The sequence below is a fragment of the Micropterus salmoides genome, unplaced genomic scaffold (genome assembly GCF_014851395.1).
Source record: "Micropterus salmoides isolate LMB-PRFRI ecotype aquatic unplaced genomic scaffold, ASM1485139v1 Ms_hic_scaffold_7, whole genome shotgun sequence".
Classification (NCBI taxonomy): domain Eukaryota; kingdom Metazoa; phylum Chordata; class Actinopteri; order Centrarchiformes; family Centrarchidae; genus Micropterus; species Micropterus salmoides.
In genome coordinates, this window is record NW_024044459.1 from 22,249,512 (window position 1) to 22,266,789 (window position 17,278).

General features: G+C 38.9%; 1 protein-coding gene across 3 annotated transcripts in view; it reads right to left on the bottom strand.

Annotated features, from left to right (window-relative positions):
* ccser1 (coiled-coil serine-rich protein 1) overlaps positions 1-17,278 on the bottom strand; it is a 131,236-nt gene that overhangs the window by 85,499 nt on the left and 28,459 nt on the right. For all 3 annotated transcript variants that reach the window (XM_038702513.1, XM_038702514.1, XM_038702515.1), the window contains exon 7: positions 1,578-1,752. In XM_038702513.1, the coding sequence (XP_038558441.1) occupies positions 1,578-1,752 (175 nt within the window). The remainder of the gene's footprint in view (positions 1-1,577; positions 1,753-17,278) is intronic.

The following is a 17,278-nucleotide window of genomic DNA, read 5'->3' on the forward strand; positions in this document are numbered from 1 at the left end:
AAACTTGGACAATTGTTAAGGTCTCAGTCATTTCCCAAAAGAGTGTAATTATCATTCTGGCCTGGTGTGGGCTAAACTCTAACTAAAACTGCAATTTACATTCAGAGGGTTGATTGTATAATTTACCATTATGACTGAGAATGTGCCCCAAGTCAAGCTCTCTGCAAATTACAATTACCCCAAAATAAAGCATACCAATCACATTTACAACATATTCTTCAAGAAAATTCGCAATAAATGATAAAATGTAAATGTTCTACAAGTTTAAAAGCAAGAACATTATTACATTCTATTTACATTCTGGTGTGAAGCAGTCCCACAGTTAAAAAGATTGACTGACTGCACAGGGTGGCCATCAAAATGGTTCCCTGGTTTTTACAGTTAAACCTTGTGCAGCTATTGCAACGTGTCAGTGCTTTACTAAGTGACCATTACAGCTAATCACATCTATAATGATGTGGTGCAATTTCACTGGTTTTACCGACATTCACACTGAGATGGCCTCACAGCCAGAAGTAAAACTTTAAGCATTAAGCAGGCTAAAGCATTTAAGAGCAGTGTGATGCTCTGAAACAGAAGGATCAATGTGTGGAGTGTGAGTGAATGTGCATTTCAAGAATATGATGGCAAATGTTCAAATAAGCCTCCCAATTTCCTCTTCCAAATGTAGAATCTGATTCAATTAACAGAATAAAGTCATTACAGAGACCTTTTAAAGGCGGAAAAGCATCCACTTTCAGATGATTTCATGGATCTGAAATAGAGCTGATTAAAACAGGGAGTGAAGAATTTGTCAGTGGAGCGCTGTACTGTTTTGGTTCGGAATGCCAATTGCTTCATATTATTTGCTAACCTTTAGTTTAAAACACAAGGTCTGTCAGTGTGTTATAATGATAATCAATTACATCTTCCAGTTGTGTTATTCTTGTTGTAAGGGCCACTTAACAGAACAGTGTTTCTGGGATGTAATCCTCATCTTCTGAGTTAATATTTTAATCTGAGTATAAAACCATGTTAGCATAGGTTAAGCCAAGTTAAATTTAAGACTTTTTTAATGCCAACTTCAATGCCATATAATGAAAATCTTTATGAATTTTAAGCCTGAGAAAATTATTATTTACAAAGTTACCTGAATTTAATAAAACATTTTATTATAATACTCACATTCATATTTTATACACAATAACTTTCTGGGGTGTGTTTGTACTCTGATACATAAAATTAATATTTGTCGCACTAAGAACTCTTACGGTGGGAAGTGGCGTAAGCACGTTTCCTGCCTTGTTTTGTACGTACCGTTTATAAATGGGTCACACCAAACGGAGTAAATTGTAAAGTCATGGACACACAAATTTTTTTTTATGACGTTACATCATTTATTTAATCCTACGAAAGGACGAGAGACAATTTAAGACCTCCGTAAATGAAATGTAATACTTTGTAAATGAAATAAAATACTTTTATAGTATTTATATACTTATTTTTAAATATTAAATTTAAGACTTTTTTAATACTTTTAAGACCCCGCAGGTGCCCTGTAACAAGAGTCCATACGCGTGTGTCTGTGCGTATCCCACCTCCTGCAGTGTCCGTCTCAGTCTTAAAAGCAGGGTTTTGACAGCAGTACAGTCCTGCTGCATCAGTCTGAGTGGAAGGGTCTCCAGGCCTGGAGGATGGGGCTCATCCTCCCTCCCTAAACCCGGGCCTGCACTCCAGTCAGCAGGCAGCAGGCTTGTCGGACGGCTGGGCTCCCTGGGGGAGAGACAGAGTGAAGGGAAGGGAGAGAAATAAAGAGATTTAATGATGGCATGAGTCAGTGTGGAAACTTCATAGATCATTGACCTGTCTTCAGTGCTCCCCACTGCTCTCCACAGGCAACCAGTGGAATCTCATTCTTGCCTTTGGTCATTACTGATGGTGCAGATGAAGCATTAGACAGCAATGTCAAAAATTTCAGCTGCTTCTGAATAACCCAGTAGTTCCCAGAATCCTGTGTGATATCACATGACCAACAAAAATGCACAAATATGGGCTAAACAATAACTTGTCAGCATGTGGAACCAGAATGTGTGACAATGAGATGCAACACGCTAACACAAAGTTTACACAAACTATACCAACAAAGCAATTATAAAGATCTGCATCACACTAAGAGCAGCGGTGATACACACTCTGGCTAGTTTTATTAAAGCCACTATGTGAAGATTTAGAAATATTCATCTTTGGCACCCTGAAATCACAGATAAAAAAAGCACACTGTGGCAAAGTGGAACAAACACCACTAAATTCTACATAAAGTGGCTTTAAATAATACATAATGAAATGAAAAAAAACAAGACAAATGACACAGAAAGAGACACACAAAGACAGATGAAGAGAAGACAGAGTTCTACAGGGGTAGCAAAGGTCGGATGGAGACCGAGACCTGCAACATTCAGAGAACACAGCAGCTGTTACACAGGGCCCCTTAAGGACTCCATTTTAATGAGCACTCATTTCTATAATAAGCTGTTTCAAGATGATTTAACACCAAAAACATGAGCTGATAATATACTCAAACAGACAAAATAAAAGCACATACAAATGCCTACGTGTGTAGACGGCGCACATACACATTAATGTATTCAAAGATCAAAGTCCGTCTTCTAATCTTGCATCTCGCCATCATTATCAACTCAAAAGGATCCTTCATTGTGAAGAGCTTTGATTGTTTTTTTATAGCCCATCACAGCTGTGTGGTGATGTCTGTGCGTCCTTATCATATTTTTTGAGGATTCTTAATCTAGTGTTTTGTATTAATGCATGTCCACAATTAATTCTACTGCAGAAACAACCCTGTGCATTCGCGTGTGCATGCAGTGTGATGTGTGTGCAGGAGATTTGAAGCGCCGCACATCAAACATTTTTAATTAACAAAGCTTTTGACATTAAGCACAGCGGACCCCAATGGCCATTTGACAGATAGAATAGATGAAATCTCTCCAAAAGAGACAAGTTCATAAGTCACCGTTTAAGGCCTGATTATGAACAAGCCTCCAAACCAATGTAATTTTCTATTCCTCCACACCACGGTGACACTTCCGTGGCGGTGTTGGGTTGGAGTCAGACACAGATGAACACAAACAACAGGGGAAGATCAACCAAAGCACTCTTTTAATTAACCAGTACCATTTGAGAACACAGTCCATTAAACAATAAACAGGCCTCTGGAGCAGTATGTCTTTGGTCTCCGGTGAAAGGCCTCTGTCCTCTGTCTCACCTTCATCGCCTATTTAGTACAGCAGAGGACAGAGAAAGGGAGGAACATTCAGCAGGGTTGTTCAATGTCACAGCGTTCCTCGTCTTTCTTTGCCTTCCAGCCAACAGCAAAGCTCAATCGAAGCACCACAACCGGAAACACTGACCTTATTCAACCATGTTCATTCATTGCTCGGAGGCCACTTTACTTGTTCTGTTAGTATGAAAGTTTAACCAGAAGCGTATTTTTTTAAACTGCTAATGATGTAAGACTATTTTATATTCCACCAGACATGAAAACAAAGATCAAGTGCTCCTTCTGGTCTGTAGTTTCAACTGTGTGAAAAGAGTGATGTGACTAATGTTTTAATGCGGTCTGTTACATCTTGCCTTGCCACTCACACAGAAAAACAGATGCTACAGCTTACTTTATGATGAGTTTTGAATGGAATTGCATGGCTGTATGGCTGCTGTTGTGGTTTATGATTTTGATATTTACTATTTGCTGATTATGGGGTAGTAAAAGACTTATTCTAAAAAGCGAACTTTACATTTAAATTACATTTGGCACTCTTTTCAAACAGCAGTAATTACAGAAGAACACCAACTCTAAGCCTAGAAGTGTGCTTCTAGGTGCAGCGTTCGTGGGTACAGCTATTGTAAAAAAAGAAGTTACTTAGCATGATCAGGATTAAAATGGAGAAAAACAAATGAAAGTGGTAAGATGAGAGATTTGCCATTCAAAAGCATCAATGACAGTATTTGACTGTTTAAGTAAAAATACCCTCAACGATGAGTTCATTAAATGCTGTAAAGGGAATGTTTAAAAAGCACAATGTGTAATTTTTCCACTAATAAAAATGTAAAAGCAATTACAGTCAGGTTTAAAATCAATAAAAATTTCGAGATGACCCTTGCTTGGCTTAAAGAGATCCTGTTGAATCGTCAGCCTCAAGGCCAGTGTGCCTAACTTTACCTATGAATAGATGAGGCTTCTTTCTCACAAGCACACAATACGACAATTGACTTTCAGTTTTGTAATGCTCAGTTTGAATTGGTTGTAAAGCCTTAGATGCACAGTAGCATTATAGTACAGTATAGAGGGAACACACAACTACAGGAACGTAACTACAGTGATATAATAATGCTGTAAGAGTAATGTAAAAGTAATGTGTGCCTGTAAAGTGACAATTATGTAGCAAAATCTCTTCATTCATGATTTATTCATACTACAGGGGCAGAAATTGTCCCAATAAACGATACTATTCTTTTAAAAGACCAAAACACAAATGATTAATAGATTGATCAAATATGTTTGAATACACGAAATCCCTGCATTAACATTTCTCTGCCAAGTTGATATTTTGACAGAAGTGCAAAAAAGGGGACAGTGTACCTTCTTTATGACATTTTCAAAAGGTGAGCTGAGAAATACCACCCTCCTGTCTGCGAACCACAAAGACAGCCAGCGACTTCACAGACTGCATACCAAGAAAAGGAGGAGAGGGAGGGACGGCAGCAAAGAGAGACAGACATGGACGGAGAGCCGTGGAGCTCCTTAATCATCAAGAGGCCGTGTTCACTTTGACTGATAGCCATTTAGAAGGAAAGGTGAGAGGAAAATTATTTGCCCAGAAAAGAAAAAGTAAAAATCACCAAGTAAACAGAGGCGGGGAACGTTAAGTCAGGCAGCAAATTTCTGCAGGAAAAATGTTCTTTGAGCAAAACAAGGCCATATCACTAAAATATCGATCAACATAAGCCACTCCAAAGACATCTCGCTATAAAAGGTCGGACTGAATCGCTCCCTCATTTGCCCTCGTACTGTTTTCTTCACTGATTCACCATCCCAACCCAACATCAACCCTACATCTTCTTCCCCCACCCCTCTCTCCGTCCTTCACACTCTCTTTCTAGTCATCACTCTTCAACCCTCAACCGCTCTCTCCAAGCTCCCCTCTCTCTGACTTTTCTTTGTTCACCTGGCCTTCCCTCATCAACCACCCCCTCCCCCCCACCCTATCCTTTACCCGAGCCCTTGTGTCTTTTTATTCACCCCCATCACTCTGACAACCGCTACCCTAAACTGATGCAGTATCAAAGCCTAAGGTGCCGCCCCCCCCCAAGGGATCCTGCTTAGCGCCTCAGACAAATGTCAATGAAGCCTGCTGTCTTTTGAGGACAGGTAAGCTCTGGCTGTCAAGCAGCCACAGGGGCTTCCCCCCCCCTTAAACTGTATTCTTTGTTCCCGGCTGGCATCTCAGGTTAGAGAGAACTTTCTCCATTTATTTCTCTGTTGCTCCACCCTGCTATCTAGGCGGGATGAATTGAGCATAAATAAATGACATATGATCAATCATGCTCTCTTCTCTCTGACAGCTCGTGTCAAGTGGCGTAGTGCAGTGCCACAAGAAAGTTTTTTTTCCCTCTCAAAGTTGTTTTTGTTTTTCTATGTCTATTGTGTGTTTCTCTGAGCCAAACACTTTTGCCCTTTCTCTCGCTTCCACCAGGGTTTCACCTTTGTGGCGCACATCAAATTCACAGAGCGATGCAAAAATGAGTGGGATAAGGCTTCAAACAACGCTCGCCTCCCCCCAAAACAATAATCATACAGGTGCCTTTATGTAAGGCATTTATTGTTTCAGGAGACGAGTGGGATATTTCTGGTTAAACTGAGCAACTGAAAGATGTAAATGTCTTTTACTGAAGGCAATTTCAAAGGAAATGGCAACACCACTAAATCTTACCTTTACAGTCATTTCTGGGTCATTTGTCATGCTGTCTGTAGCGGTGGAATTGGCAGTTTGTGATGATTTTAATTTTCTTCTATTTCAAGAAATTAGCCAACCTAATCTGCTATGAATGACATCCACCTGCCACTAATTTGCAATAGGATGTTATAGTATACCCTGGCAATATTTAGTGCGAGAGTGGGAAGTAGTTCATGTAGTGGAGTGTATGAAGATGGATGGACATGCAGAATCCTTGATTTTGACAACCAACACCAAGGTTCCCGTGCCGTCTCATTCTGTAAAGGATAGGGATGTCACGGTGAGGAAATGTTTCCACCAGTTAATAAACTTGTAATATCACAGATGTTACCGATTACGTAGACATTTTACAATTCGTCAGTGAGACTTTGATCTCATCATTTTGGGGTGTGTGTAGATTACATGGACCTGGAAAGTAGGGGTGCTGAGGGGGCTGCACCACCCCCTAAAAAAAGAATTTTAGCATTTTATAAATTAGCCGATAAGCAAAAATTAACTAAATTATTACTTATTTCTATTTTTTTTAAAACTAATAAATGAAGGTGGGGGTGGTTGGCATGTAATGTAATTGGTGTATGCCCGAACACCGTGTAACACTGACGGTAACACCGACTACCATGGCAAGCCTTGGATCGAAGGTCAGTTTTTACATTTCCAATATTTAAACATGACCACACTGTTACCCTAAATTTAACAAGGTGGTTTTAAAGTCTAAACATCATACCTTAATCAAGCTTTTTTTTTATCACAAGCTGGTATTATAGGAATAAAACAATGAAAACATCTGTAGTATTATCTACAACATATTTTGCAAATGCAAAGAATAACTTCTGATGTATTTTTTGTACCAGCAATGGGCCATTTCCTACACAGATGTTAGTGCTTTCTGTGGTTTGATATTTTGGACCTGAAACCTAACTGAGCAGGACGCCTGTTAAACTGAATGAAAGCTAGGTTTCATTGAGAAAAGAACAAAAACTTAGAACCGAGAGATTATTTCAACGAAAGCGGCATTGGTAAAGACTGCCAAGCTGTCAGTGTTGTGTGTGCGGGGTATATGCTAGTGTGTGTGTGTGAGCATGTCAGAATATACATATTTGACTGAAACTACAGCAGACAAGGTGGTTTTCCAGCTAAGCACAAGTCTCATCTGCAGGTAATTACAACACACACACACACACACACACACACCAGGAAGTGCACGACACAGTTGAAGACAGGTCTGTTCAGTGATGATAGATGTTATACAGGCAGGGAGGCCCTTCCTCTACTCAGGGTCATCTGTCTTTTCACTGTCATCAGACGATAGCCAGACATGCTCACCACACACACACACACACACACACACAGCAACATGGACACACACACTGCACCTCTGAAGAGGTTATATGTATGCCAGTGCAGATAATAGGACTTTGTGATAGGAGCCAATTGGAAGATTACACAAATGGACAGTCCTAATTTGAATTTATAAAGACGTGGTGTCACACCAGCTAGTGGCTAAAACTGGTACTACGTGACCATGTCAGTGTGAGGCTAATTAGAACTGATCACAAGGTTTAAAGTGCAATTCAATATTTTCACACACAGATTTCTCTCTACAGTATTTTCAAAGTAATTACACAAAGAAAGAAAAAGTAAACAGGGGAGGTGTGTGAAAAATTACCCCCTTTCCATTGTGCTTGTATTTTTCATGGGCTCCTTCTGTCCTCTCAAAACTTTTTCTCTTCCATTCTCCTCTCTTCATTTCTTTTCATCACATTTTCCTTTTCTTTTGCTCACCTCCTCTCCTTTTCTGTTTTCTCCTCGCCTCTCAATAAGTAGTTTTTCCTCTATTGTCTTTCTGTCTCTTACACTCTCCTCTCCTCTCAGAAGGCATTCTCAACAACACCATTAGAAGTGATCCATTTCACCAACCTGAAAAAGCCAATTATCTACCTTTTTATGGCTTTCATTATTTTACCACGCACACAGTGTTTTATTACTGGGCCACTGGCTCCCTGCACTGACACAGACCTGCACGCACGCGCACACGCACACACACACACGTATGCGCATCCGTACGAGCAATAAACAACACACACACACACACACATTGAGCAAACAACGAAGAGACACATATTCCTATACGCACACTCAGATATGTGGGTTTACATAATGTTCAGTTAGTGTGTGAAGTGACGAATAATGACTGTTAGTCAAATAAATTGTGTGTGATTGAAGTGCATTATCTTTAGCAGCAGTGAAGAGGGGTAGGCTGCACCCTTGTCAATCACCAATATAAAGCATGCATTGTCTCATGAATAATAACAGTAAAGGACACTTTAATACAGAGACACGGTATGAATGGCAGTCAGTCCCCTCTGCCAACTTTTCCCTCATTAAATTTTTACTGACAACAAAGATTATATTTATGGAGACAAGCCAAAACGTGTGTGTATGGCTGTGTACATGTGTGCAGCACAGACATCAGTGTGTCAGGTGTGCACTTGTATGAATGCGCAAGTAAAACATAACAGTACACCATAGCTATTGGAGAATGATCGCCCCCATTTGTCACTCCTCCTTTCCATCTGACAGACACAGTGCGCTCATCTGCATTCAGCACCTGAGGCTACGGATGTTTAATGTTGCCATTAAACTCATCTCTGACATAAAGTGCATCTGTGACTAAAGAGTGAGCACAAGCCAAGCTCTAGGCAATGAACTCAATGGTGAATTCAAGTCTTCAGACACAGAAACGGACAGAATATAAAACAAATGTAGCAGGGGTAACTTTCTGATTAACCTAATTGTCCTTGATTCTTTCCCATATGTATTCTGCACTCTGAATCTGCGCTTGTTTTGCAAGAAATGTGTGCCGTCTCTCTGGCTTAGTATGCATCACCTTCTGGGACTGTCCACTCGTCTACTGCCGTATCCTCTGTGAGTATCATAACGTTAATCTCATACAAAAAGCCTGAGAAACACCGCACTAGCTTTTTGTGGGGGAGCAACCTTAGGGAGTTATCAGAACACACTAATTACTATCAGAACCTCTTGTTGCTTGAAGAGATCTATTTAATAGTGGTCCCATGTGTCACATTACATTTTCCTATTTCAGAGAACATTGCCAAGCCACATTGCCCCAAAATGTATCCAGTATTAAAGCCTTAAAGCGATATTCCACTAAAGTAGAACATCTTTACTTTTTGGCACAAAAACCATGCAACGAGTTCACAAAGTCCACCACCATGAGTGACTGCCCCAGGAAATATGAGACACACTACTCTTTTGAGTTTATATTGTTATGCAACTATAACATCAAGGAAGCAATGTACAATCCTGAGTGAAATTCCTCATATGTGTACACATACCTGGCAGATAAAGCTGATTCTGATTCAAGCACTACAGGATTCCTTTGACTGTTTTTTTAAATGATACTAGGGTTTGTTCCACTTATTTAAAAGTAACTCTGCCTGCTTGGAATTCTTAATGGAGGAGAATGGACTAAAAAAAGCATAAATGCCAAAAGGTGACAATAGATCACAAAAGCAACCACTGGTTGACTGAGGCTCTTTATAAATGCAAATCAACAAATCCATGCTAAAAAATGCAAATTCCCCACCCAAAGCGAATTCATGTTTGGAGCGCACATTAATGTTCATCTTTTCATTACTTAAGGACATGATAATTTTACGCTACTTATTCTAACGCCATGATAATAAAGGACCGGCATTTAAATTACCTTATAATGTGTTGTGTGTTGTGATCTTTATACTTCACCTGACCCGGCAGTTACGAAAGGATAAAATGGGCAAAAGCTCAGGTAATACTTCCATAAGAAATATTACAGTAACACCATGAAAATCAATATACTGTAATAAGCGTATGATAATGTATTCTTGGTTTAAGTTGATAATATGGATCACAGTTGTGAAACAGAGCTCATATTGTTACAAGATACATTATAAATATAGGTTTTCTGTAATAAACAGTGAAGAGAAAACATAAGGGCGGATCTGTACATGCAAATTCCCAGTCAAGGCTATGTTTCCCGTAAGCGGACAAACACAACGTGCCGCTAATGTTTTATGAGGATGGTCTACAGCAACATCAACAACATGAAAATAAATTAAAATGTTGTCTCTCCTTTTCATCTCATTTTATCTGGCTAACGTCAAGCTGCCTAATTTCCTTTCAGAGAGACAAATATATTGTTTACGATGAGTCATAATTGTGATTTGTTGTTTTATGGTAGTGACATTCCTGTCACCGCCGTGACAACAGCACAGACGAACAAAAGTTTCCATGCAGAGTCACAGCGAGATACGAAATGATTTACATGACCGTGACTGTCTATGTGTGCCTTCATTGTGACAAACTCTTTGCTCAGGTCAGATACGTGTCAAATGTTCACACTTGATCTCCTTGTTGACAGCTATTTAAAATAAATGTTTAAAAAATGTCTCCTTAGTCGTCTTAGATCTTTTAGTCTTCATGTTTTTTTCGAGTTGGTGCACACAGACATCATTTCCTGTAATAATCACCTGAATAAGCTCTGATTCTGATTAAATGAAATGGAAATGTGCCAAGGTACCAGGAATAAGCTTCTGTAATCCAGGATATTAAAAAGGCATGTATCCTCCTCATCTTCATTTATTTAAAAGGTGTTTCCTTGGCAATACTGAAATATGCTGTATATTTATGTATAGAGGGACACTGGTGAGCAGAATATATAAGTGTAAATGATTTGTTTATTCAAAATTAGACACTATGACTTGCCTAATTAGGAGTAGTGCGTGCAGAAGGATACAATGACGCAAGGGGAATCTTGGTTTATTACTCTACATGTAATTTACCGTACCCTTGCACAAGTTAACAAGATGATCTGTTAAGTATGAGAGCTGCATGAAACAATGTTTACCAGTGCTGGGAAAACAGCTAGCCTGGCTCTGTCAAAGAAAATACACCTCCTGACACCTCTACAGATCGCTAATTGGCACACTGTTTCTCTTTTGTTTAATCCACACACAAACAGAAATGTAAAAACAACACTTTATAACAACCTTATAAACACAAGTTTATCCATCTACCCAGCATGTCTGTGCAGCTACAGGCTGCCAGATATGGTCAATCAGCACAGGTTTTGGTTTTGGTCTCTGAAATGGCAAAATGGTATCAAATTTGGCAAAATTAGTGTGATGACAAGAATCCGGGATGCTGTGCACAGTGCTGCATCCAGCTGCTGTTTGCCAAGAAATAGTTACATCAACTCAACTTCCCCCTGAACCAAATATTGTTGTTTTCACATTCCTGTTATGAGCCAGGCCAGCTGACTCCCCCTGTGTCCAGTCTTTATGCTAAGCTAAGATGAACATCTCTCCACTTGCTGTTCAGATATGAGATTTATATCGGTCTTTTTATCTAACTCTTGTACACAAAACATAAAATCATACATCTGACAAAACATCTGAAAAAGCCAACGTTTCCTGATGACTGCTGTAAAGAGACTTTCTCTGCCAGTCCCTAGATTTTGCTGATATTGATGCTAGCTCTTTCAGACAGCTACTAAAGAATAAGGGCAGTTAAATGATTATAAAAGTAAAAACAGTAAAAGTATGCATTTTTGTTATCAATAGTGGAACAAATGTGTTTGAGAAAACAACAAACAAGGTGGGAAACCTTGTGTGTATCACTGCAGAATGCAGATTTCAGCTTTTTGCTCCACATTTTCTTAGTGCCTTGCTCTAAGCTCAGCATCAACATACATTATGCTGTAGTCAACAACAAAACGAGACAAAATAAAGAGAGGAGCAGCAGACAATAGAGGAAGAGCAAAATTCACCCCCCCCCTTGTTATTTAAATATCCTCCATAAGCTATAAATGGCATTGAACTAGGGATGAAACGATTACCGGTTTAAGGGTAAACCATGGTAAAATTCCCGACGGTTATTATTACCGTACACATTTTAATAACCGTGATAACCTGCGATGGACTGGCAACCTGTCCAGGGTGTAGGCTACCCCGCCTTTCGCCCGATGTCAGCTGGGATTGGCTTTCACGTCAGTTGTTGGGCTCATTGCAGTTACTATCACTGTCTTCTAAAGACTTGTTTTCATGTAATTGTCCACGGGGTCATTGTATTACCTATATAAAATCTTGATAATGCACACTTAGATGATTTTCATATGTTTACAAAAGGTATTTGCTGTCATTTCGTTTTTTATGCAAACAAAATGGCAATTGTATTTGTAGTTTTCAATATAAAACTTGTTGAAATGGTTTCAGTGTGTGTATCAGTACATTTTAATATTTTTTGGCTCATTTTTACAATACCGTGATAATACTGATAACCGTGATAATTTTGGTCACTATAATCATGATATGAAATTTTCATACCGTTTCATCCCTTCCTTGAACTTCAGGAAAACAAAACACTCATGTCAAGTCTTACAATCTGTTAACAAAAGAGTAACAGTGAATACTGCTTAAATAATTCCTGTCATTTCTGAAAAAGACCACTTGACAAAAAAAAAGTAATAGAAAGCAAAGGAATGACTTATTCATTGCCAATCTGATGTATTTCTCTGCGTTACAAATCAGAACCACAAGTTCCCACTCAAAGCAAGAGAGAAAAAAACAAAAGCCAAGACTAATTAGTCTCCCTCTGTTAAACATATAATAAACCCAATGGAATGATGAAAATTAGAAGCTAAACAACAGCAAAGGACTAAAGAAAAATGTATAATAACAGACGCACACTACAGGATTTTATTTTTATTTTTTTTTACAAATGCTTAGCCGGTTAGGCTGGACTGAAAATGACAAGCTTTTCTTTCGAGTTTTCTGAAGAGCATGATGCTTAGCTAATACAAGCAATCTTTGGGCACAGACTGTGAGAACAACAAAACTATCTCCTTGAGAAGAATGTGTCAGGAACATAGAAAAATAGTCAACACATTTTATTTGATAAACATTGTAAAACAGTCACAAAAACAATGATTAATATAAGAGTTGTCACTGCCTGTTGGATTAACAAATTCGGCATCCTTTAATAGCAGCCAAAAAAAAAAAAAAAAAAAAAAAAAAAAAGCGAGGATGGGGAATATACTTTGTGTATGCTGTGTGTGTCTATGTGTCTGAAAATGATGCTGCGGTGCATTTTATCTGGTCCCAGCTCCACTCCAAGGCTCAGCTGGATTCTTTATGCTTGTCTATTTTTATAAATGTGCATGTGTGCGTGTGACTGAACGTTTGTAAGTATATGACTTACTGTGGGAGGAGGCGCATGTGTGTTATTTTTGCTGACTGTATTAAGTCGGGTGGGATTACACAACAACTTGGCTGAAGCACTTTATGGAGCATATTAACATTAAACACATTTCTTCTTCTGTTTATGTGTGTATGTGAGCATGTCTTTGTGGGAGACTATGCAGCCAACTGATACATCACTATGTGCCGTATCTACCCCAATGTGAGAGTAGGGTGTCTTTTCGAGTCTTTCGTCCCAATGTGTCTTTTGCTGCTCATTGAGGTCTACTGACCCAACTCACTCAAGATTGACAAGTATGAGTATGCTGTTTTTCTTACACTCCAATGTAAGAAAAACAGTCCAGTGTACAGCTTGGGGCATGTGGTAGGATACTCATGTTTTGTTTTGTTTTTGCTAGATAAAAAAAAAAAAACTTTGTATGACTTGGCCCTTTGTCAAATGAGAGTCTCAACAGCTTGACAAAGACAAGACATAAACCTTGTGCATTCTGCGAAGTCTTATTATGCCAATGCACGAGCATGTGAACGTTACAGCTGCACATTAATCCTCAAATCAGAAGTGGAGGTGCGGGACTTCCATGAGTGTCCACGCATAATGACAAACATGGACTGCTCTGAGTGTTTGTGTCTCCCCTCCTTGGTCCTTAATAATCAACAGCGATGAAAAGAGAAAAGGGAAAAGAAAAGAAAAAGGGACGGGGGACACTCCACAGACAGACTGCTGCTACCATAGCAACAGGAAAGCTATATCCCAAGTGTCAAAATTTCATTTTTCTATAGGAGAGACGGGGGAGATGATGATGTCTTAACACAAAACAGGCATTAAGATACATCACACAAACAAATATTCAGTATTCAGTAGCCTCCGCCCCCCTCCTCCACCAACCAAACAGCACTTAGGCATATTCTCTATCGTGAATATTATCTAGTATAAGTATTGCAACAGGCAAGAGTGCATAATATACCAAAGAGGGCATTATGTAACAAAGCACATGAAACCGAATACTCATCATTTAGCTGATGCCAAAAAAAGTATTTTTTGCCCATCTACATTCTGCCAATATGTAGCATGTAGGATCAGCAAACCAAGCTGCTGCATTAAAAGCTCATTAGAGCAACACTACACTACTCTCTGCTAAAATATATCTGACCCTAAACAGATTTTTTCAAAGAATTCTTAAAAACCTTATTTTACTATTGCCATTGTAGTGAAAACGATCAGTCAATTTATCAATCGGTTGACAGCCCAGGTATATTAACGTTCGCCAAAGTCTATTTGGCAGAGAAACAGATAGAGTGAGACATTATCTGGTAATACATTAGAAGACACAGACACAGTGGATATGTTATTTTTAAGCACAGACCAGGTAAAGCAACAATGAACACCTGTTTGTGCCAATGTCATTAAATACCACGTTGGTGTCATGTCTCTGCGGCTCACCTGCTGCTATGAAAATGGAATTGCAGGTGAAAAAATCCAAAACTCGAGTTGTGTTTTTTGGGCGACTTTTTAAAACTGCTGACAAAGAAAGTCAACAGAACACACACATAAAGGGAGAGAGGAACAGTAAGAGACAGAAGCGTAGGGGTGTGTGTGTTTGTGTGTGTGTGTCTGAAGGGAAAAACAAGGTGAGCAGATTCAAGTAGTTTGCGAGTAAACACCAAAATAAGGCAGCAGTGTTTCCCGTTAATTAACGAGACCATGGCGGCCCTCCACAGTCTAATTTGCTCCACCATATTTTCAAATTGAACCGAAAATATTTTACACATCTGATAATAACATTACCGACCTCTTAACTTTGTGTTTTGTGGGAGCTGCTTCGCGCTGCTGTAAGCTCGCACGCTCACACGTGCATCCAACTTGAGACAACCACTTTTCTTTTGAGATAACTACGTTAACAGTCTGTCTCTGTCACTCATTTGTGAGAAGGCGATTAAGCTAGCCGCACCTAAATTTGGAGTGTACATGTATTCAAGCCTTTATGGTAAATCCACTGAAACGGACCAGTGTGAGCTGACAGGCAGGTTAGCGACTTTATCCTGTCAGTTTCTGTCTTTACAAAGACAAGTGTTATAAGAGAACCACATACAATATAATTTATCAAATTGGGTCAGACTTGATGAATTTAGCACGAGGATACACATGTGACAACGTCTGGTTTTCAAAATAAGGCGTCTATACAGTATGGAAATAAGATTAATTGGACTATATTCACAGAAAGTATAAAACATATTGCATGTTAGGGAAATTACTTATTCTGTTCTTTGATTTAGGGTTGCTGGAGAAACTTTAAATAAATTTGTTGACTTTTGTTGCCGTTTCATCACCATTTATAGCTTTGCAATGGATTTATGATCAAACAGTTTAGTAGAGCACAAAGTTGTTTACAAGGCTGCAAAGATCTTTATAGATATCCTCTTAATTTTGCACCAAATTAATGCATTTAACTTGTACAATGTACAAACTTTTCTTCCGTGGGGGGTGCCCCCCTAAGAGATTCTGAGGCCCACCCACCGTAGTCTCTAAAAAAAAATCTGTGGAAAAAACTGGGTAGAGAATTGGAGAATTAAGTAGAATTAAAATGGTGAGATAAGAAATAACCTATTAGAAATAGGGTAATGATGTATTCTTTCAAATATATTTACAAATAAACAAATATACAAATATACCCCCCCATGCCTTATGCTGGTGCTAACCCCAACCTTAATAAAGAAAGAACGTATGAATTTTTGTAAGAAAAGTTATGAAAATGTTTGTGTATGCTGTCAATGATAGTTCTTAGAAAGAAAGAAAATTGGAATAGGCAGGTTAGACCAAAGAACAATTGCAATTAATGTCAATCGAGGTCAATTAATCTGTCGGTTATTTTCTCAATTAATCAATTAGTTGTTTGGTCTATAACATTTCAGAAATTGGTGAAAAATGTCGATCAGTGTTTCCCAAAGCCCAGGATGATGTCCTCAAATGTCTCGTTTTCTCCACAACCCAAAGAAATTCAGTTTACAGTCATTGAGGAGTAAAGAAATGGAATCTAATAATTTTTTCCCTTATATTTACTTTTTATTTTTAATTATTCAAACCGATTAATCAATTATAAAAATAGTCTGCGATTAATTGAAAAGTTGACAACTAATCGATTAATTGTTGCAGCTCTAATCGGTAACAAAACATGATTCTTGAAGACGTCCCCTTGGACTCTATTTCTATTATTTGTTACATTTTTTTGACAAATTGGTTTATCAATGTAGAAAATAATCAGCAGATTAACAGATAAGGAAATGAATTTATGCCTATATTCACACCATTTCAGTTTTACCTCAACCTGTCAATGATTAGATGAAAACTATACTGTGTCTCTGGTGACCCGTCCCTGTTCACCAGCTAGTTTGCAGCATGTATTATGGGGGACAGTGTGACTCCATATTCCTTTGTCCCATATTCAAGTGAATAAGCAGGTGAATATAGTATGAAAAGAGGTTTTTTCCTGTTTTTCTCTCCTTCCTTCCATCTCTACCTCTCTGTCTCTCTCCCTATCCACACCTATGCAACCACAAAAAAGACGGAAACTGATATTTAGCACATGGAGTTTACTGCTATAGCTTTGTTATTGCGGTATTAATGTTTACAAAGTAATAAACGGAGAATTTAATGCCTGCCATCGAAATCATCCAACTGTCATACATCAAAGAGGAGGTATACGTGCGAGACAGAGTGTGAGTGTGTGTGTGTTTAGCAGATGTTCTGTGCAGCCTGTCAGACAGCCAGCAGTATCCTGCAGCTGATAGTCTCTTTGGACAGGCTGACTGACTGACAGGTGTGTGTGTGTGTTTGTGTTTTCTTGTGTGTGAACAGAAGGGAGCTTGCTTTGCCGCCAGCAAATCAATGTCCCCTTGAGGGAATGAGGAACCTGAGACAAAGAGCGAGAGCGACTGAGAGAGAAAGAAAGACAGGGAGAGAGAAAGAGCAAGCCCTGGGCAAACACATTTTGCTCTCTTTCCCCTCTCCAATCTCAG